General features: G+C 58.1%; 1 protein-coding gene across 2 annotated transcripts in view; it reads right to left on the bottom strand.

Annotated features, from left to right (window-relative positions):
- EHMT1 (euchromatic histone lysine methyltransferase 1) overlaps window positions 1-22,404 on the bottom strand; it is a 110,851-nt gene that overhangs the window by 51,987 nt on the left and 36,460 nt on the right. For both annotated transcript variants that reach the window (XM_052649717.1, XM_052649718.1), the window contains exons 2-4: window positions 13,100-13,163; window positions 8,287-8,843; window positions 305-485 (exon numbers count right to left, since the gene is read on the bottom strand). In XM_052649717.1, the coding sequence (XP_052505677.1) occupies window positions 305-485; window positions 8,287-8,843; window positions 13,100-13,163 (802 nt within the window). The remainder of the gene's footprint in view (window positions 1-304; window positions 486-8,286; window positions 8,844-13,099; window positions 13,164-22,404) is intronic.

Raw genomic sequence — 22,404 nt, 5'->3', positions numbered from 1 at the left:
CGGGCTCCAGGGCTCTCCTCCCGCAGCCCCCCAGGAGCCATCCCTTCTCCAGGAAGGCCCACCAGGGACCTGGCGTGCCCACCTCCAACACAGGAGGGGCCGGCCCACGCGCCGGGCCCCGGCACTCAGCCCCTGAACTGACCGCCACCCCAGACCTAGAGCGCCCACCCCACCGAACCACGGCCGCAGACCGTCCGCCTGAAAGCGACCTTCGTCGGGGAGCTGGAGGGCAGCGGAGGCAGCGACACGGGCCGGGCGAGGGCGGAGCCGGCGGACACCCCGGAGCGCGGCGGGCCCCTTTTACCTGTCTGGGCCTTCGCGGTGGCCACGTAGCATTGGTTCTGAGGTAGCGACTGGTGAAGGGACGGGAAGGGGGGTGAAAGCTGCTGGCGTGCAGACTCCGAGGCGCCCCTGCTCAGCTCCTCTTTCGGCTCCTCGCGGTCGCGGGCGTCCCGGCCTTCCCTGGGGTCCTTACTCGCCGCGTGCTTCAAAACAGAGACAGCCGACAATGACACACGGGCGGCAGAGACGCTCGACCAACAGACACACGACTGACAGACACACGGGCGGCCCCGACATACAGCCGACACCGACACGCAGCCGGCAGGCGCACCGGCGGCGGACGCACCGGCGGCAGCGACGCACAAGCAGCAGAGACACAGGCGCGCAGGCCGCGCAGGCCGGCGGCACAGAAGCAGCCGCCTCCGTCCCCGGCCCCCACGAGGACGGGCCGGGCCGAGGAGGAGCGCACTGGCGGCGCGGGGGAGAGCAGGGTCTGCGTCTCCAGGGGAAGCGGCAGGGAGCTGGCCAGCCTGTGGCCCGGGCGACGTGTGTGACTCGCGAGAGACGCCCCGGAAGCTCTGAGGAAGCGCCTTCCCCTCGGGGCGCCCCCCAGAGGGCTTCACCCCACGGCATCACCACGCCACGTCTTTAAGGTTCTTTGGCTGAGTTTTACCCACTTCCTCAGTGTCCTGGCCTCAGCCTTCCCGGGCGAGGTCAACGCCGGCACCCCCACCTTCACTCCAGACGCCACGCACGTGCCCCCACCGCACGCTCCCCGAGTCGCCAACAGCCTTCGGACGGCCCGACCTCGGCCCGACACGGCTGAACCACACGTGCCTGCACACACAGCAGGCGCACGCCCTCAAGATACAGGGCTGGGAAACGGGGCAGCCGCCTGCAAAAGGGCGGACGCAGGAGGACCCTCGCCTTACTCCACTGACAGATGAACTCAACGCGTCAAAGGCCTCAACGAGGAAACGTGTAGGGAAAACAAGCCAGAAGAGTCACGACACTGAGCTTGGTGGCAACCCCTCCGATATTACAAGGGCACAGGCAACAAAGGAAGAAAGATACATCAGACTTTAGTGAAAAAAATAATTTCTTATAGATCAAAACTACCACGAGATAGCCCCTAACGTCTGTCAGAATGGCCATTATCCCAAGACGGCAAGTCACAAATGCTGGAGAGGACATGTAGAAAACGGAACCCTAGCACCCATCAACGGGAACGTCAACTGGTGCAGACACTACAGGGATTCCTCAGGAAATTAAAAACAGAACTACCCCATGATCCAGAAACCCCACTCTTGGATATTCGCCCAAAAAACTCCCAAGCACCAGTCCCCAAAGGTAACTGCGCCACAGGCTCACTGCAGCGCTGTCTATGGCAGCCTCGACGCACAAGCAGCCTGGGCGCCGTCAACAGACAGACGGGTGAGGGGACGCGGGGTTCAGCACGCACAGGGGGACACTGCCCGGCCGCATGGAAGGACGAAGCCTCGCTGCCAGTGACGACGCTAGGTCCAGAGGCGCCGCCGCCAGATGAGGCGGGGAGACGGACACCACGATGCCTCGCACACGGAGAACCCAAAAGCAGAAAGCATCAACACACACAAGAAGCACACTCACAGACGCAGACGACAGACAGAGGGCAGAGACGGCGGGGGACGGACACAGCAGCCGGAGGGGGCTGCGAGGCGCAAACTCCAGTAAGTCATGGAGGCCTAACACACAGCAGGCAGGGTACAGCCAACAACGCTGGACAATAACGGCACGGTGACTGACTGTAACAAGACTTATCCTGGTGATCGTTTTGTAAAAGATAAAAATATTTAATCACTATGCTGTATGCTTGAAACTAATATAATACTGTAACTCGATTATACTTCAATTAAGACTTTTTTAATTTCTGTGCCTCAAAAGACAACCAACAAGATGAAAAGACAACCTACAGAAGGGGAGGAAACGTTTCCAAAGCACATATCTGATAGAAGGTTCACATCTAGAATATATGATAACTCCACATCCCAACAAAGAACTCGACTTAAAAATGGGCAGAGCATATGAAAAGAGATTTCTCCACAGGAGACACACACAGGCCCAAACAGCACGTGCAACGACGCTCAGCGTCACTGACCATCAGGAAGACAACTCAGAACTGCAGCGGGGCCACCTCGCACTCCTGGGACGGCGTCTATCGAGCGACAGAGAGCACCACGTGCTGCCAAGGGCCTCCGCGCGCTGTGGGAGGGGGCAGAGCGCAGACGCCGCGGACAGCAGCCTGGCAGCTCCTCCAGAGGGAACGGAACTGCCACCCGATCCTGCGATCCCACTTCTGGGCGCCCTCTCAGGAACCGAAAGCAGAGGCCAGAAGAGCTCTTTGTACAAGTGGGTCCACAGCAGATGAGGGAGGAGGCAGCCCAAGTGCCCGACGAGGGGGAGTGGATAAACCAAGTGTGTGTGTGGTGTGTACACGGACACGCATGCAGTGCAATATCGTTCAGCCTTGAAAAGGAGGGATGCACTGAGATAGTGCAGACGGCTCTCAAGGACCCTGTGCGGCGTGGGGTAAGCCGGACACAAAAGGACAGATCCCTGTATGAAGGATCTTTGTCCCATCGCTTCCTGGCAAATAGACGAGGAAACAATACAAACAGTGACAGACTCTTCTCGGGCTCCAGAATCACTTGCAGACGGGGACGCAGCCATGAAATTAAAAGACGCCTGCTCCTTGGAAGAAAAGCTGTGATCAACCTAAACAGCATATTAAAGAGCAGAGATATTACTTTCCAACAAAGGTCCCTCTAGTCAAAGCTATGCTTCTTCCAAGAGTCATGTAGTCATGTATGGATATAAGAGTTGGTCTATAAAGCAAGCTGAGTGCCAAAGAACTGATGCTTTTGAACTGTGGTGCTGGAGAAGACTCTTGAAACTATTCTGGACAGCAAGGTGATCCAACCAGTCCATCCTAAAGGAAACCAGTCCTGAATATTCATTGGAACGACTGGTACTGAAGCTGAAACTCTAATACTTTGGCCACCTGATAACAAAAGCTGACTCATTGGAAAAGACTCTGATGCTGGGAAAGACTGAAGGCCGGAGGAGGAGACGACAGAGGATGAGATGGTTGGATGGCATCACCGACTCGATGGACATGAGTTTGAGCAAGCTCCAGGAGTTGGTGATAAGACAGGGAAGCCTGGCGTGCTGCAGTCCATGGGGTCACAACGAGTCGGACACAACTGAGTGACTGAACTTGAACTTGTTTGTATGAAGGACCAAGCACCACTGATTCTGTCAATCTGAGACACAGAGCAGATACGGAGCGGTGGGTAGGTGTGTGTGTGTCTGTGTCTCTGTGCAGCAGGGGTGGGGCAGAGACAGAGCTGGAGGGGGGGGGAGGGAAGTGAGTCTAGCAAGGACAGAGGGTCAGTTCGGGGAGATGAGCAAGCTCTGGGACAACAGGGTGATGGCTGGGCACTTAAACATGGCTACAATGGTAAATTACACGTTCAGTTCAGTTCAGTCGCTCAGTCGTGTCCGACTCTTTGCAACCCCATGAATTGCAGCACGCCAGGCCTCCCTGTCCACCACCATCTCCTGGAGTTCACTCAAACTCACATCCATCAAGTTGGTGATGCCATCCAGCCATCTCATCCTCTGCCGTCCCCTTCTCCTCCTGCCCCCAATCCCTCCCAGCATCACAGTCTTTTCCAGTGAGTCAACTCTTCGCATGAGGTGGGCAAAGTACTGGAGTTTCAGCTTTAGCATCATTCCTTCCAAAGAACACCCAGGGCTGATCTCCTTTAGAATGGACTGGTTGGATCTCCTTGCAGTCCAAGGGACTCTCAAGAGTCTTCTCCAACACCACAGTTCAAGAGCGAACTCGAGTCAGTCAGGGAGCCGGTCTACACAGCGTGCCGGCATGGGACCCAAGGGCCTCCCTCACCTCCTTTGTGTGAACAGGGGCTAATGTAACCCTGAGCTGGTGAGTCTGATGGTGTGAACACCACCATCCAAAAGGAAACTGGTTTTGCCTCGCGTGGGGACATGAGGCCGCCCAGCTGTGAAAAACCCTGCATTTTTAAACTTTTAACGGAAGATAGATTTCTTGTCATAAACATGCAACATGTTTGTTTTCAAAAGTCAATTTTCAATAAAACATGCTTTCCTGAGAAAATCGAACAAGACTGAGCAGGGTCTGGAGAGCAGAAAAGCCAGGAGTCGGGAGAGGCCAGGTATGGCTCTGGGAGCCAGGAGGGCCCCCAGTCTCCACAGCTCCAGTCCCTTCCTCTCGCAGGGCTCTGGGAAGCAGAAGGAGTTACCAGTGTGTGAAGGAGGTGAGCGTGGCCTTCAGCAAATCAGCTTCTGAAGCCTCAGCACCCTTCTCTTTCCTTTCCCTGCAACAGCCTGAGTGTGCTCAGCAACTGCCAACAGAATGATGAGTGCTGCAACTGACTGTGTGCTAACAGCAATCACAGCAACTCCACAGAACACAGCTAACCCTCAGATGAACGCTATGGGCAGAGGCGTTTCTTGAAATTGAATTTCACACCGCTTATTTTCCCTGGAGGAACGCGACGGCGACAGTCAACACTTTCGGGATAACCTGCAGTAGAGCAGAATTCTAGAAGTGGGGATGGGGTCAGAGCGTAATTTCAATGAGATATATAAATAACGTAGAATCTTCCGACGTGCATTTTAAAATCAATAATGATGGTCCAAAAAACGGTAGGCAAATAAATAAACTTCACCTTAAGCCTCAAGTCTAATGCAAACCTAACCCACGACAGGTCACGCGCTTCAGGCTTCCCTGGCGGCTCCGTGGCAAAGAGTCTGTCTGCAACTCGGGAGACCCAGGTTCAATCCCTGGGTTGGGAAGATCCCCCTGGAAAAGGGAATGGCAGTCTACTCCAGTACTCTTGCCTGGAGAACCGCACGGACACAGGAGCCTGGCCGGCTACAGCCCATGGGGTCACAGAGTCAGTCAGGATTGAGTGACTAACACACATACATATACTTAAAGCTCACATAAAACTGAAAAGCTATGAAAACTAGAGAAAATCTTCAGGATTTAGGGCTGGCCAAAGAGCTTTTAGGCATGCTACCAAAAACACAGTCTTAACAGAAAAATGCTATATAAGTTCTATTTCTGCCTTATTGACTATGCCAAAGCCTTTGACTGTGTGGATCATAATAAACTCTGGAAAATTCTGAAAGAGATGGGAATACCAGACCACCTGACCTGCCTCGTGAGAAATCTTATGCAGGTCAGGAAGCAACAATCAGAACTGGACATGGAACAACAGACTGTTTCCAAATAGGAAAAGGAGTATGTCAAGGCTGTATATTGTCACCCTGCTTATTTAACTTATATGCAGAGTATATCACGAGAAACGCCAGGCTGGGTGAAGCACAAGCTGGAATCAAGATTGCCGGGAGAAATGTCAATAACCTCAGATATGCAGATGACACCACCCTTATGGCAGAAAGTGAAGAGGAACTAAAGAGCCTCTTAATGAAAGTGAAAGAGGAGAGTGAAAAAGTTGGCTTAAAGCTCAACATTCAGAAAACGAAGATCATATCATCCAGTCCCATCACTCCATGGGAAATAGATGGGTAACAGTGGAAACAGCAGCAGACTTTATTTTGGGGGGCTCCAAAATTACCACCACCATGAAACTGAAAGATGCTTACTACTTGGAAGGAAAGTTATGACCAACCTAGACAGCATATTAAAAGCAGAGACATTACTTTGCCAACAAAAGTCCATCTAGTCAAGGCTATGGTTTTTCCAGTAGTCACATATGGATGTGAGAGTTGGACTATAAAGAAAGCTGAGCGCTGAAGAATTGATGCTTTTGAGCTGTGGTATTGGAGAAGACTCTTGAGAGTCCCTTGGACTGCAAGGAGATCCAACCAGTCCATCCTAAAGGAGATCAGTCCTGGGTGTTCACTGGAGGGACTGATGTTGAAGCTGAAACTCCACTACTTTGACGACCTGATGCGAAGAGCTGACTCATCGGAAAAGACCCTGATGCTGGGAAAGATTGGGGGCAGGAGGAGAAGGGGACGGCAGAGGATGAGATGGTTGGATGGCATCACCGACTCAATGGACACGAGTTTGAGTGAACTCCGGAGTTGGTGGTGGACAGGGAGTCCACAGGGGTAGTAAAGAGTTGGACACAACTGAGCTGAACTGAACTGTTTAGGTTGAACTTCATCAAAATGAACAACTTTTCCTTAAAGAGACTGTAGGTCTTCAGAAGCGCAAGGATGAAGCCTGGCTGCAAGCCAGCACCTGACAAGGGAGCACACCGACACCCCCAGAGCAGGGGCGCCGGCCCAGGCGCAACGTGCACGCGCGTGCAGCGAGGCTGTAATGGTGCAGCCCAAAACTGAGGGCCTGCCAAATACCCCCGGACAGGCGAGCGTTATGAAACACACACAACTTGTCAACGTGCAAAGGAGGGCCCTGCAGACACAGCCTGCCGAGGTCGGGGGTGCAGAGTGAGGAAAGAAACACAATCCTGTGTTATGGAACATCTGAAATGATGCTCAACAGACATGCAGGATGGGGATGGTGGGGTGACCACAGAGGGTGCCTCGTGGTGCCAGGTAGGCACACAAGCCCACGATGCTGTGCCCTGGGTAGCATCCCAGGTCCCTCTGCACCACCTGTGTGGCTCCCTGAGAAGAGTTAGTTAAAGGGTTTTTACGTTTTGGCGCCTGCAAAGAGCAGAAGCCGTGCCAGGGCCAGCCACTGCATGGGCAGTGGCCCAGCTCCCAGCACCTCCGGCCCAGCCACAGAAGGCAGGGGGTGGGCAGGGGACAGCGAGCCATAGCACCAAGGTGGGCACACTCCTGGCGGGAAGGCTTCGGAGGGAAACCGCCCGGGCAAGAGGCGCCGAGGCCAAGCAGAGCCCCACGTGAGGAAACGGCAGTTCAACCAAGACTACAGAAGACCTGTAACTATCCTTTGAGGAATAAAACAGAAATGTAACGGAGAGCACAGATATTCTTAACTTAAAATCTAATCATATACACTGGATATGAAAAAAACTGTCAAAATGGAAAACATCAACGCGTGAGAGGACCACCAAGACCGAAGCGCTGGGGACACAGGAGGGAGACGGACAGGGTAATGAGCTGCTGCAGAGGCGGGGCTTGGGGAGGAGGCGCTGGGGGCGGGGCTCGGGAGGAAGTGATGGAAGGGCGGGGCTTGGGGAGGAGGCGCTGGGGGCGGGGCTCGGGAGGAAGGGATGGGAGGGCGGGGCTTGGGGAGGAGGCGCTGGGGGCGGGGCTCGGGAGGAAGTGATGGAAGGGCGGAGCTCGGGGAGGAAGGGATGGGAGGGCGGGGCTTGGGGAGGAGGCGCTGGGGGCGGGGCTCGGGAGGAAGTGATGGAAGGGCGGAGCTCGGGGAGGAAGGGATGGGAGGGCGGGGCTTGGGGAGGAGGCGCTGGGGGCGGGGCTCGGGAGGAAGTGATGGAAGGGCGGAGCTCGGGGAGGAAGGGATGGGAGGGCGGGGCTTGGGGAGGAGGCGCTGGGGGCGGGGCTGGAGAAGAGGTGGTGGTGGGGGTGGTTCCGGGAGGAGGTGCTGGGGACGCCGCAGAACCCTCAGCCTCAGGTGTGCGTCAGGCCGCGGGGGGGCCACGGAAGGCCCTCAGGAACCAGCAGGCGACGCGCCCAAGGAACTCCGGGGTGTAACTGCACACCTGGGAGCTGGCAGCTCTCAGCAGCTCCAGGCCTAACTGCCCTCCCCACTGCCTGCTCCCCAGGGAGACGACGGGTGGGTTCTGAGCCTCCCAAGAAAGTGACTCCCAAAGAGGGGGAGGAGCAACCCGTGGGCTGGGCACACCAAGGGAAGCCCCGCAGACAGGCTGGCAATCACCCGCCAGGACCCAGCTGGCAACCCTGGCGAGTGATGCCCTCTTCCCGGCCTCTCCCCTCCACGAAACCAACAGCAGACAGACAGGAGAGGCCCTCCCAACAGGGACGTGTTACCAGGCCCGGGATGGACTTCGGCATGGTCTTCCGAGCCCTGTGGACCTTGATGTCGGCACCCGGGGCCGGGGCCTTCTTGTCCTCTGTGTCCTTGCTGCCCTCCCCAGGCTTGGCTGGCACAGCAGCCGGCGGCTGGGGGAAAGCACCGGGAGTCCTCCCTCTGCCAGCCCCACCAGGAAGGGTCTTCGCCGCATGGCCAGGCAGGGAGGAGGCCAGGGCGCTGGCCACCCGCAGTGGCGGCTCAGACAAGGGGGCCTTGCCAAGGAAGTAGCCGTTGCTCCCGACGACAGGACTCTGGGGGAAGCCGTCAGAGCGGATGTGGTTCTGCCTCCCCAGCTCGGGGTCTCTGTCCAGAATCCCATTCTCCGCTATCCGGGCCCCCGGGCCGGCCCCCTCCTGCGGGCTGCCCCGCGTGCTCTCCTGAGGGTGCTTCACAGCAGCCGCGTGGCCGCTGGCGTTGCTCTGGTCGCAGGACCCGTTGGTCTCCCCGTCTGCAGCCACCGGGGCCTCCCCTCCCTGCTGTTCCGCTGAGCCGTCATCAGCAGCCATGGGTGACCCTGCAGAAAGAGAACAAGAGTCAGGGGTGCCCACCTGCGACCCCAACAGAGTCCCACTGCTGTGCTCACAGGAAACTGTCTACTTCACGGACAAACATCTGACTTCAGACGGACTACAGACAAAGCACAGCACAGTCACTGTCTCAACAGTGAGTTGATGGAGTGGGTGACGACCTGTCCCCGGGAGGGAGGGCAGTCTGCCCCGAGCCCCAACCGAGGAGGGGGCAGGGCCACGGTCCTTGAAACAAACACCCGCTTGTCTGTGAAATACTTTTTAAAAGGCTTCAAACACGTGACACAGATGTAGTATCCTCCAGGAACAAAGTCACTGCTGGAAAACAAAACTGGGGAGGATTCAGACAGAAAACAAGGTCTCCGGAGCCGCTGCCCAAGAACAGACCTGAAAGAAAACAGGACGCGTTCCGTCTGTCGGTCAGGAGCTTAACAAACCTCTGGTCTCTGAAGCTCATCTCCTCCACAGCTTGATAAACAAAGCAACCCACGTGCCACCAGCAGGAGAAAGCCCGCAGCTCCAGCACTGGGTGCAGGGGACAGAGGTCATGTCCAGGAGCCCACCACCCACCAGCCCCGTCCCCAGGTAACAGCACAGCGCCTCCACAAGCCCATCACAGCAGCACTAGCCCCTGGGGCGAGGCCTGCATTCACTGCTACGGCCTGAGCAGAGAAGCGCAAGTGCAGTAGGTACAATCTCAATCGATAAATGGCTATTAGTTTCTTAAAATCCTCAGCAAAACAGAATAGGTGAAAAACCTACTCAGCTTGGAGAAGCCCGCGTGCCAATCTACTGCAAACGTAAACTTATTCAGAAACGCTACACGGATTCCACGTAAGACCAGAAACAATGTCAGGACGCCTAGTAACACCACTAAGGTTTACACAAGAGTGGGGTCCCAGGTGGCTCCACAAGAGCAGAGATGAAGTGAGAGGCCTGGCAACAAGGGGCGAGCTCTCCCGCACACATGGGGTGCAGAGGCTGCCAGACCGGAAATCAAGTGCAAATGACAAGGACATTTTCCTACGCCAGCCTTAACTTTGGGGAAGAAAACATGAGAAAAAATAAGATAGCATTCACAAAAGCAGAAAACTATAAAATAGGATATAAAATTTAACCAAGATCATGCAAGGCCTCCATGGAGGTGGCAAAAATACAGAGATGCGTGTCACCTCAAATTAACCCTCCAAGTTCAATGATACCCTAACTGAAGCTCCAATCAGTATACTGAGGAACTCCAAAACCTTACTTTAAAACGCGCAGGGAGAGCAACTTAAAGAAGGAAGCTGGACCCTTGACTCACACCATATACAAAAATTAACTGAAAACGTAGCCAAGATCTAAGCCTAAGATGAAAACACAGATGTAAGTCTTTATGACTTTCTATGAAGCAACGGTTTCTCAGATGCTGTAACAGAAGCGCAGGCAACCAGAGAAAGCCAGATAGGCCGGACTGCGTATCGTGCTTCCAAGAACACAGTCAAGAGAGGGAAGAGAGTGCCTGCAGGTTGTTGCTCAGTCACCAAGTCGTGTCTGACCCTTTGCGACCCCAAGGAGCCACAGCACGCCAGGCTCCCCTGTCCTCCACTATCTCCCAGTTTGCTCAAACTCACGCCCGCTGAGCTGATGATGCTACCTAACCATTTTATCCTCTGCGCATCAGGTGGCCAAAGTACAGATTGGAAGGCAGTATTTGCAAACCACGCATTTGATAAGGAACTTGTATCTTAAATGTATTTTGAAAAGCCTCTGACAATTCATCAATAAAAATCAATAACCCACCACATGACCCAGCAACCCCACTCCTAATCATGGACCCCGAGGAAACCAAAACTGGAAAGCTCACACGCATCCCACTGGTCACTGAAGCGCTATTCACAACAGCTGGAGCAAGGAGCCCACCCCATGCCGAGGGCCAGCGTGAGGAACTCCGCCCGTGGCCCAGGTGCCCATCGACAGGTGCACAGGTAAAGGCTCTGCCGTGCATATACACAATGGGATGTTACTCAGCCATAACAAGGAATATATCTGAGTCAGTTCTAATGAGGTGGATGAGCCTAGACTGAAGTTAAGTCAGAAAGGTAAATTCTAACACATATATACGGAATCTAGAAAAATGGTACTAACGAATTTTTTTACAGGGCAGCAACGGAGAAACAGAGGACAGACTTACGGACATGGGGAGGGGGGAGAGGGTGAGATGTACGGAAAGAGTGACGTAGAAACTTACATTAAGTATTAGTATTAGTCGCTCAGTCGTGCCCGACTCTTTGCGACCCCGTGGACTGCAGCCCACCAGGCTCCATTGTCCATGAGATTTTCCAGGCAAGGATACTGGAGTGGGTTGCCATTTCCTTCTCCAGGGGATCTTCCCAAGGGTTTGAACCCGGGTCTCCTACACTGCAGGAAGATTCTTTACTGACTGAGCTACAAGGGAATGGAAACTTACATTACCATATATAAAGTAGATAGCCGAAGGGAATTTGCTGTATGTCTCAGGGAACTCAACCTAGGGGGTGGGGTGGGGAGGGAGATGGGAGGGAGGTTCAAGAGGGAGGGGATATAAGTAAACCTATGGCTGATTCGTGTTAGGGTTTGACAGAAAACAGCAAAACTCTGTAAAGCAATTATCCTTCAATTTAAAAATACATAAAATTTTTAAAAATCAATAACCAATTTTATGGGCAAAGTATCTGAACTGACATTTCTGCCAAGAAGATATACAGAAGCTAAGAAGCACAAGAGGAAATGCTCAGCGTCAGCAGTCAGCAGGGGGACACACCAAACCCGGAGGCTCTGACCAGAAAGATGGGGCCGGTGAGCCGGTGCTGTGGGGATGGGCGGAGGGCAGCCGCCTCGGCAACCAGTCTGGAGGCTCCCGGGAGGAGCCCAGGGCTGGGCTCAGGGGCCGCGCTTGAGGAGGTGCCCACAGCACGCACCCTCGAGCTCTTTAGGGAAAGGCCTAGGAGGGGGGAGGGGGGAGGAGCCCACGGACGGCAGCATGCCAGGGGAGAGGAGAGCACAGCCGGAGGAGAGCGCCAAGGCAGGGCTCCAGGGGTCCTGCACGGGAGCAGAGGGGCAGCAGGACAGTGGGTGGGTGGCTGGAGACAGCAGAGAGGGGCTGTGGGCTGCACCCCCAGGCGCGAGTGAGGCAGTAAGCAAGGCAGGGCCACGGATGTCCGTCCATCAGCGCACGCCAGGCACCTGGGACCAAAGGCAGACAGGAGCTGGCCCCCAGGACCGGCTTCCGACCTGGGAAGGGGTGGGGCTCCAAGACAGTCTTGGGAAGCAAGGGCCCCCAAGCCCCCCAACCCAGCCCCAGAGCCCCAGCAGCTCTCCTGGAATCTGACGTGCTTTGATCACGTGCCGTTGCCCACACGACCCTGCCCTGTGGCCTGGGCCCCGGGTCCTTCCTCCCAGCGTGAGGCTGCCTGCTGCCAGCCCTGGCCCAGGGCCCACACTCTGCATCCCCCACAGGCACCCTCGGGCATGCACGCGCGGTCACAAAAGAGGACCCCGTGGATGTGAAAGGTGACAGAGACGCCGCCCGCGAGGGAGCAGGGCCACCGGAGTCCCCGTCACAGCTCGGGACGCACATGCACGTGGCCGCCAGCCCGGGGCCCAAGGTGCTCCCCGCCAGCAGGCCACCTGAGGCCACGTCCTGGGAGGCTCAGCCACTGGACAGGGCGCCCCGGGCCCCCGCAGGACAACGGCCCCCGTCTCCCTGCATGTCTGCCAAGATGGCCCAGCCTGCGCCTGGTGGAGTGGATGCCCGCACACAGCAGGCTCGGCCCGGCGTCTGCATGCCGAGGCCAGGACCCGGCTGGGCGTCCACAGCCACAAGCTCGGGTGACCTCGGCCCCCACCTGGTCTCGTCCCCAGCCGAGAGGCAGGCAGATACCCGGGGCAGGAGTGCAGCGGGCCCCGGGTGCTGCCGTCCAGCCAGGACGCTGCTCTCAGGAGGGCCACCGGCAGGCTCGGGTGGGACAGTGGGCTCACCTCCCACGGTCGGTCCCAGCGCGGCCCCATGCAGGGCAGCCAGAGGCTCCCTGGGCACCAGGCCCTTGCCAGCCTCCCTCCACCGCTGGGCAACTCGGGGGGCTTCCAAGTCTAGGCACCTCGTGCAGCCGCCCCTGCTGGCCCTGGTGCCCTGGGGACTGGGACCTCTGCCTCCCAGCAGGCCGGGAGCCCAGGGCCCCGCTCCAGGGACCGCCCTGCAGGCCCGCGGCCCTGGCGCCCTTACCTTCGCTCGGCAGCTCGGCTCCCAGGCCGCAGTCCTGCTTGGTCTCCCCCTTCGCCGGAACCGCCTGAGGAAGAGAAGCAGTCGTCAGCCGCAATCCACCAGAGGACCCCGGCCCACGGGCGTCGCACTCAGATCAGAATCAGCCCAGCAAGGACGGCGCACTGGGCCCCTTAGGCCCGTGAGGACGCCCACGACACGGGCTGCAGGGGGAGAGGCCAGTGCTGCCAACAGGCCCGGGAGACTCCAGGCAACAGAGGGCCCCGCCCTCGCACTCCCAGATTCCGGACGTGTGGCCTGACCAGTGGTCTGGAACCCAGGGGTTTCCAAAGTGGGGGACGCTGGGGTCCCTGAAGACCCCTAAGGACCGAGGACCAGCTGTTCTATGAGTCACATGCACACGCACGGGGGGGCCGGCAGCACTGCCGAGCCCAGGCCCCCAGACCACACACAGCTGCTGGCACCGGGGTGGTCAGCCGCTCCCACGGGGCGCCCCGTTACAGGGGCAAGCTCAGTCCACGGGCTCAGGGGCCTGCAGGCCGGCCCCGATCCTGAGCGCCTGTCCTGTGCCGGGGAAGCCAGTCCAGGGGGCGCGGAGCACAGCAGGGCCCGGGTGACAGGACCAGGGACAGCGGGGGTGACCCCCCCAGGAGCCGGCGAACAGCAACAGACGAGACAGCAGAGAGACCTCTGTGCTCGGGGCCACAGGGGCCTTTCTCAGCCAAGTCCCGGGAGCTGTGTTCCAGCCAGGGGTGAAGAGACAGACACTTAATCTTCAGCAAGTGTGGGGGGCTGTGAGGGTGTGACGGGTGGGGGCCATGAGGGTGTGACGGGGGGCTGTGAGGGTGTGACGGGGGGGGGGGGTGTGAGGGTGTGACGGGTGGGGGACGTGAGGGTGTGACCGGTGGGTGCTGTGAGGGTGACGGGTGGGGGATGTGAGGGTGTGACGGACGGGGGGCGTGAGAGTGTGACGGGGGTGCTGTGAGGGGGTGGTGGGGGGCCGTGAGGGTGTGACAGGGGGGCTGTGAGGGTGTGACGGGTGAGGAATGTGAGGGTGTGACATTCGGAGGGCTGTGAGGATACAATCAGGGGGGCACAGCTGTGGGCATCTTCCCCAGCTCTCTCAATAGCCTGCATTCCCCTCATTCGGGGCCTGGACGACAGCCTGGTCTGCTGTCGCTGGCCAGCCACACGGCCCCACCGCAGTTAGGAAGCCAGAGCGTGGACAGGCACCAAGGAAAGCCAGAGGCCCCAGGAGGCAGGAGAAGATCCCAACGGGAAGGCCTGACACGCCCTCCTCATCAGGAGAACCAGCCTTCGGCCAGCAAACAAGCCCGTGCTCCGCACCCTGAGGCCGGGCCCCCACCCCCACCGGCCCCCGCCACCCGCCACCGCCACCGACCTGCTACTTTGGGAGACCCAGCCACACCCCCTCAGGCGGCCACACCTGTTCCCCGACGATCCACACCTGGCACACCCCAGCCCTCTGCCCCCAGCACGTGCACTCAGGGAACACCCAGCCCAAACCATAACAAAACCCGAACCAAGCAGAATGCGGGCTGAGACCTGAGGCCTGCCGGCTCCCCTCCAGGCAGAGGCTGTGACAATCCCCACGGGGTGAGATGGCAGGTAAGCCCGGCCCTGCTCCGCAGGAGGAGCCTCAGCCCACCCCGGGAGCGCCTCCAGAGTGCTCCAGAGCGCTGCTCCAGCAGCGTGGGGCCCTGGGGCTTCGCACAGAAACCATCCCATGTGCTGCCTCCATGGAGAGGACGAGGCTCACGGGAGAGAGGACCGGCTGGGGCAGCCGGGGCACAAAGCAGCTCAGAACCTCGGGCTAACCCAAGAAGGAAGCACCGAAAGCTGGCGGGCCGTGTCCAAGAACCAGGACAGACTGGCGGGATGCAGCTCCCGCGTGTTATTCATCTGAGCCTCAGAATGAGTAACGACGGGAACGATGGTTGAGTGAACACCAGCGTTGACAAACGAGTCAGCTCAGCCGAGTCCGACTCTGCAGCCCCGTGGCCTGCAGCACGCCGGGCCTGCGTGCCCATCGCCAAGCCCTGAAGCCTGCTCGGGCTCGTGCCCATCAAGCGAGCAACAGGAACAGCAGCTGGCAGCGCAGCAGGGCGGCTCCTCCTCACCCGGGATTCCACCCACCGACGGCGAGACGTGCTGGGGGCGGAAGCCGCCACTCCAATTCGTGGAGGAGCTTCACGAGAAACACGAGCTTCACAGAGTCTCCCGGTATCTCCCGCAAGACTGTCCTCAGGTACCGGGGGCACCTGCAGGCTCTCCTCACGCCGGGTCGTCACGGACAAAGGGGCAGGTCTCTGGTCTCCTGACACCCAGCCCTTGGCTTCTGGAAAGCAGCCCAGGCCCTTGGGTAAGGAAGACAGGGAGCTGGACACCAGAGGAGCCAGGAGTCCCCGCAAGTCCCCGGGCAGAGTGCGAAAGCACCCTGAGAGGTTACCATGACGACTGCACACCCGGCGACCGGGCGCCATCTCTGCGTGACCAAATGATGGCCGTGCACACACGGCGACCGGGCACCATCTCTGCGTGACCACATGACGGCCGTGCACACACGGCGACCGGGCACCATCTCTGCGTGACCAAATGACGGCCGTGCACACACAGCGACGGGGAACCATCTCTGCGTGACCACATGACGGCCGTGCACACACGGCGACCGGGCGCCATCTCTGCGTGACCAAATGATGGCCGTGCACACACGGCGACCGGGCACCATCTCTGCGTGGCCACATGACGGCCGTGCACACCCAGCGACCAGGAACCATCTCTGCGTGACCACGCAATGGCTGTGCACACACGGCGACCGGGCACCATCTCTGCGTGACCACATGACGGCCGTGCACACCCAGCGACCAGGAACCATCTCTGCGTGACCACGCAATGGCTGTGCACACACGGCGACCGGGCACCATCTCTGCGTGACCACATGACGGCCGTGCACACACGGCGACCGGGCGCCATCTCTGCGTGACCACGCAATGGCTGTGCACACACGGCGACCGGGCACCATCTCTGCGTGACCACATGACGGCCGTGCACACACGGCGACCGGGCGCCATCTCTGCGTGACCACGCAATGGCCGTGCACACCCAGCGACCGGGCGCCATCTCTGCGTCACCACGCAATGGCTGTGCACAGGGTGACCAGACGCCGTGTCCACATGACCACTGTGTGTGCAATGACTGGGGTGCCGTGTCCAGGGGTGACCACGTGTAACCACTGATGCCTGTACATACAGTGACAGGCACTGTGTCCATGTGGCAACACGACTGTACACACAGTGACTGGGTGCCCCATCCACGTGTAAGCACGTGTGACGACGTAACAACTGAGATTGGGGGCTGTGTCCGCACATGACCACACGTGACGAGATGACTGAATATACACACAGAGACCAGCGTCGTGTCCACAGGTCACCACGTGTGACCGCGAGAGGACTGTAAGCACAGCAACGACCAGGCACCGTGAAGGTGTCCTCGTGTGACCACACGGCTGTACACGCAGTGAACGGGTGGGGGTCCATGTGCGGTTACTGTGACAGCTGTGTGCAGACCAGACAGCTGCACCGTCATGTTCTGACAGTGATTCAGAAGGACTGCCCTCGTCTGCGTTAAGAGGTGGACCTGACTCCGAGCAGTGCAGAGACACTGCACACGTGCCTGTGGGTGTGTTCACACGGGGGCACATGTGAAGGACAGAGTGGAGGTTGGTAAAGATAGACGGGCATCACTGTGCTAACCTTGGAACTTTTCTGTATGTTTGAAATTATTTCAAAATAAACTGTCGTAAAAAGCAGCTAAAAAAGCCTTCAGATGAGAAGCAAGCCGTGCACTGCGGGCTCAGAGGCCAAAGCCGAGCATGAGGGCGGAGGCGGCAGCGAGGACTTGCGGCAGGAGCGCAGGCTCTGTCCCCAGGACCCTGGCACACTGGACAATGGCTCCTGCGGCTGAGGGCGGGGCCCTGCCCCGGGCGGCCGGGGGTGAAGGGCACGGCGCCCGACGCGGAGCCCACAGCCCAGGGTGCTCAGCGCTCACACCACACCCACGTGCATCGGGGCTCCTCCGGCTTCTGCGCCTGCACCCCGTGTGGACGGGGGCCAGGACACACACAGGCCCCAGCGCGGCTGAGGGATCCATGTCCCGGAAAGCGCAGGACCAAGACGTAGAGACACGGATGGGACTGGGACCGAGGGGCCAGCGGGCCCAGGAGCCAGAAGCCACTGCTGCGTTCACCTCAGTCAGCACAGGGGTCTCAGTTTGCCTTTCCTGAGTCGGGAAAACGAGAAGCTGGGTGACCCCAGGCTGGGAGAGGTGGCGCCCGGTCAGGCCCCCGGGGGGACCTGATCTCCGGACACCCAGGACCAGCACTGAGGCCGCACGTGGGTCCCGACCCGCGAGGTCTGGGCCGTGAGCAACGCTCACACAGCTCACCCGCCTGCCCCGACGTCGGCACCTGACTTCAGGCGTCACCTCCCGGGAGCGTCACCTCCCGGGAGCGTCACCTCCCGGGAGCGTCACCTCCCGGGAGCGTCACCTCCCGGGAGCGTCCTTGGCTGCCCCCTCAGTAACGCCGCCATGACCCACCCCACCAGGTAGGGCAGGGGGGCCAGCTGCCTCAGCCCAGAACCCCAAAGTCCCACTGTCCACCGAGGGCGGGGTGGGACCACACCTCGTCTCCAACCGTGGCCTCACGTGGACGGACCCCGGCACCCCTCAGCCCGTCACAGCTGCCCCCCACCGCCCACCACCCACACTCGTCAACCCTCCCTGAAACAGGAGGCCTCGGGGGCCCGAGGCCCTTCTAAGAGGCCCTTCCGGGACCTCACCCGGCAGCCTCACCGACGGTGCCAGAGCTGTGCCGTCGGCACCTGAGCAGGAGTCAGGACGGTGGCACTGAGTGGTGCAGGGACCGAGCTCATCCCCACTGCAGTCCCACCACCGACGCCACCTCTGGGCCCCGGGGTCCTTGCTGGCGAGAATGGGGCGTCTGGAGACGAACCAGAGCGGGCACAGCTGCACAGCCCAGCACTCCCACGAACTCAGCACAAACCACCCACCTCCGACCACCGCCACCAGCGACATCTGCCCACAAAATTAAGGTTCATAACTCCCCCGAAAAAAGGTCTGTTTGAAGGATATTCTGTAACACACCTTCTAACCATGCCAGAGTGAACCCGTTTCACCCTGCATCTACCCAAAGGCACCCAGGAACACTGACACACACGGCGTGCCAGGCCTGGGCAAGCGCGGATCTCAGCTACACCCGTCCCCACTCAAAGCCCAGCACTGCTGCTGGGGGCACCGGGCAGAAGGGGCACGCACGGTGTGGGGCAGGGGGGAGGACGGACAGGCAGGTGGGCAGGACACGGCTACGAGAGGGCGAGGGTCCTCACGGGGCTGGAGCCTGAGGTGCTGGCGGGTCTCCAGTGAAGGACAAACCAGCCCGTCAGATGAACAGAAAGAGACGCTCCAGAGAAAAAGAATACTCTCTGGGCCTGAAATGTCTGCACAAGCCTCTACCTAACAAAGCCTGTGCGAGCCTCTCCTCTAATGCCGCTGTGCCTTTAAAACTCAAGCTGCCAGCAGCCAGTTTTGCATAAAAAGGAACAGCAGCACTTAGTCACAAGCTCACAGAAGAGAAATGATTTCACTTCTCTCAGCCTCGTCTAGCTCTGTCCCAGATCGAAGCAAAACAAAATGATGGGTTAAAACAAAGTTTTCAGCCATGATCTGACTTTAAATTAGGACTTCTCCGTTTATAATCATCTACCTGATTGGACCTAACAGAAGCAGAAGATTTTAAGAAAAGGTGGCAATAATACACAGAACTATACAAAAAAGATCTTAATGACCCAGATAACCACGAAGGCATGATCACTCACAGACCCAGACATCCTGGAGTGCGAAGTCAAGTGGGCCTGAGAAAGAGCCGCTACAGACAAAGCCAGTGCGGGTGATGGGATTCCACTTGAGCCATTTCAAATCCCGAAAGACCATTCTGTGAAAGCGCTGCGCTCAATATGCCAGCAAATCTGGAAAATTCAACAGTGGCCACAGGACTAAAAAAAGGTCAGTTTTCACTCCAATCCCAAAAAAAGGCAATGCCAAAGAATGTTCAAACTACCACACAACTGCACTCATCTCACATGCTAGCAAAGTAATGCTCAAAATTCTCCAAGCAAGGCTTCAACAGTACGTGAACAGAGAACTTCCAGATGTTCAAGCTGGATTTAGAAGAGGCAGAGAAACAACAGATCAAATTGCTAACATCCGGCGGATCATCAAAAAAGACAGAGAGTTCCAGAAAAACATCTGCTTCTGCTTTCTTGACTATACCAAAGCCTTTGACTGTGTGGATCACAACAAACTGTGGAAAATTCTTTAAGAGATGGGAATACCAGACCACCTTACCAACCTCCTGAGAAATCTGTATGCAGGTCAAGAAGCAACAGTTAGAATCAGACATGGAACTGGTTCCAAACTGGGAAAAGAGTATGTCAAGACTGTATAACGTCACCCTGCTTATTTAATTTACATGCAGAGAATATCGCGCGAAACGCCAGGCTGGATGAAGCACAAGCTGGAATCAAGACTGCTGATAGAAATGTCAATAACCTCAGAAATGAAGACGACACCACCCTTATGGCAGAAAGCGAAGAGGAACTGAAGAGTCTCTTGATGAAAGTGAAAGAGGAGAGTGAAAAAGCTGGCTTAAAACTCAACATTCAAAAAACTAAGATCATGGCATCCGGTCCCATCACTTCATGCAAACAGAGGGGGAAACAACTGGAACAGTGACAGACTACCTTCTCGGGCTCCAGAATCACTGCAGATGGCGAATGCAGCCACGAAATTAAAAAATGCTTCCTCCTTGGAAGAAAAGCTATGACCATAAGAAGCAGAAACGTTACTTTGTCGACAAAAGTCCATCTACTCAAAGCTATGGTCTTTCCAGCAGCCGTGTATGGATGTGAGGTGCTGTCTCTCAGTCATATCTGACTCTGTGCGCCCCCATGGACTATAGCCCCCTGGGCTCCTCTGTCCCTGGTATTCGCCAGGCAGGAATACTGGAGTGTGTTGCCATTTCCTTCTCTGTGGATGAGAGAGTTGGACCATACAGAAAGCTGAGCGCCGAAGAATTGATGCTTTTGAACTGCGGTGTTGCAGAAGACTCTTGAGAATCCCTTGGACTGCTAGATCAAACCAGTCCATCCTAAAGGAGATCAACCTTGAATATTCACTGGAAGGACTGATGCTGAAGCTGAAGCTACAATACTTTGGCCACCTGATGTGAAGAGCTGACTCACTGAAAAAGACCCTGATGCTGGAAAAGACTGAGGACAAGAGAAGGGGGCAACACAGGATGAGATGGTTGGATGGCATCACCAACTCAACGGACATGGTTTGAGCAGACTCTGGAAGATGACGGACAGGGAGGCCTGGTGTGCTGCAGTCCGAGGGGCCAGAAAGAGTCGGACACAACTGAGCGACTGCACTGACCGACCTGTTTGTGAGAGAGTGAAACACGCTCGCACACACGAGCAACCACGCAGCGGTGCAGGCTGTGGCCAGGTCAAGGCAGCCGCGGACGCCAGAGCCCGCCAGGCCACTCCCCCCACGCACAGGCCAGAGCACAGAACCCACAGGGGAGGGCCTGCCGGCAGTTCACTTGTTTCCCAAAGCCTGGCCTTCTTCCTGGAAGAACCTCCAGTGAAATCCTCGAAAGTCTCCCTCAGGCCTCGTCACTGACGGGTCACAGCTTCCTACAGCCTGTGACCCTGGCCCCATGGGCCCGGAACCCCAGTGCGCCAGCCTCGGGAGGAGAGGCGCCCCCACTGCGGACAAGCCCTCCACTCTCCTCCCCTCCTTCCGCACCTGCTCACCTGTCCCACCTCCAGCCAAGACCCACGTGTCCCAAGAAAGAGGGGCCCTAGCTCCTTCACCTCCTCCCTGGGAGACAGACACAAAGTCAAACCCGCACAACCACCAGGAACCCAGACCTGTGACGCGTCCGCAGCATCAGACCTTCCGGCTGGCAAAGGCACAAGCTTGAGCACAGCGAAGAGTGCGCCGCACACGGCAGGAACGGCGGCCGTGTGCTCAGCACGCGTGCGCTCCGCACGCATGCCGCTCGGCTCTCGCACAGCACGCCGCCAAGACACGGCAGTTCCAGAAAGACAGCTGCCCCCAAGGTCTGCTCCCCGCTACCTGCAGCACCCTGCCCAGACTCCAGGAACTCTGCGAGCAGACCTCACCTCTAACTCCCAAACCCAGACTGAAAACGGGATCTTCTCAGGGCCTGGGGCGTGCGAGATTCTGGGGCTTCATTCAGTCAAAGAGCCTTTTACACGCAGACTTCCAAACAAGCAGACAGCCACAGGGTGGCAGCAAGGGGAGAGCCTGAAAGGGCGACTGGGGTCCTGAGGGCGGGGTGCAGCGCTGCACCACGGACGCCGCGTTCACAGAGGCACGGTCTCCGGAGCCGAGACGCAGCCCTCTGTCCACCGTCAGAGCCCCTGACTCGGCAGCGAGCGCGCTCCCTCCAGGCCACAGGAGAGCAGGCGGGCCCCAGCCTCATCCTGGGTCAAGCGCGGCAGGCTCAGCCCCGCACCTGGCTCCCACACAGTGACCCGCCGCTTCCGACAGAAACTAGGGCTGGCGCCCGCGGTGCCTGGACCGCCCAAGGAGGAGCCCCCCACCAGCCTATCCAGACCCTCCTGCAACCTCCTCACACCAGACCTGGTCTAAGGCACTGACGGACCCTCCTTCAACCTCTTCACACCTCCAACACAACCCCTATCAGACCTGGCTGAAAGGCACCGGGGAGGGGGACAAAGTCTGCCCAGGAGGGCGCAGCAGCGCGCCCCTGGGGAAGGGCGCAGAGCCACCCCACACACGCCGGCCCCGCGCTGGGCCTGACCTCCTCTCCCAGGAGATCACACTCCACCCTTCGGAACATCCGTGTCACATCCTATCTAAGGCACTGACGTGCCTGGAGAAAAAAGACAGAAAGCTCTGTGAAGTTTCTTACTTAGATGCCAATGGGCAAATTTCGATATACACAATCATTTTCAGTTGGTAAGTCATGTCCAGCTCTTTGCGACCCCATGGACCACGGCACAACAGGCTCCCCTGTCCTTCACCATCTCCCAGGGCTGGCTCAAGCTCACATCCATCGAGTCGGTGATGCCATCCAACCATCTCATCCTGTGTCGCCCTCTTCTCCTCCTGTCTTCAATCTTTCCCATCAGGGTCTTTTCCAATGAGTCAGTTCT

This window comes from Budorcas taxicolor, chromosome 11 (genome assembly GCF_023091745.1).
Source record: "Budorcas taxicolor isolate Tak-1 chromosome 11, Takin1.1, whole genome shotgun sequence".
NCBI lineage: Eukaryota > Metazoa > Chordata > Mammalia > Artiodactyla > Bovidae > Budorcas > Budorcas taxicolor.
Note: the sequence above shows the minus strand (reverse complement) of the source record. Positions and strands in the feature narration are given on the sequence as shown.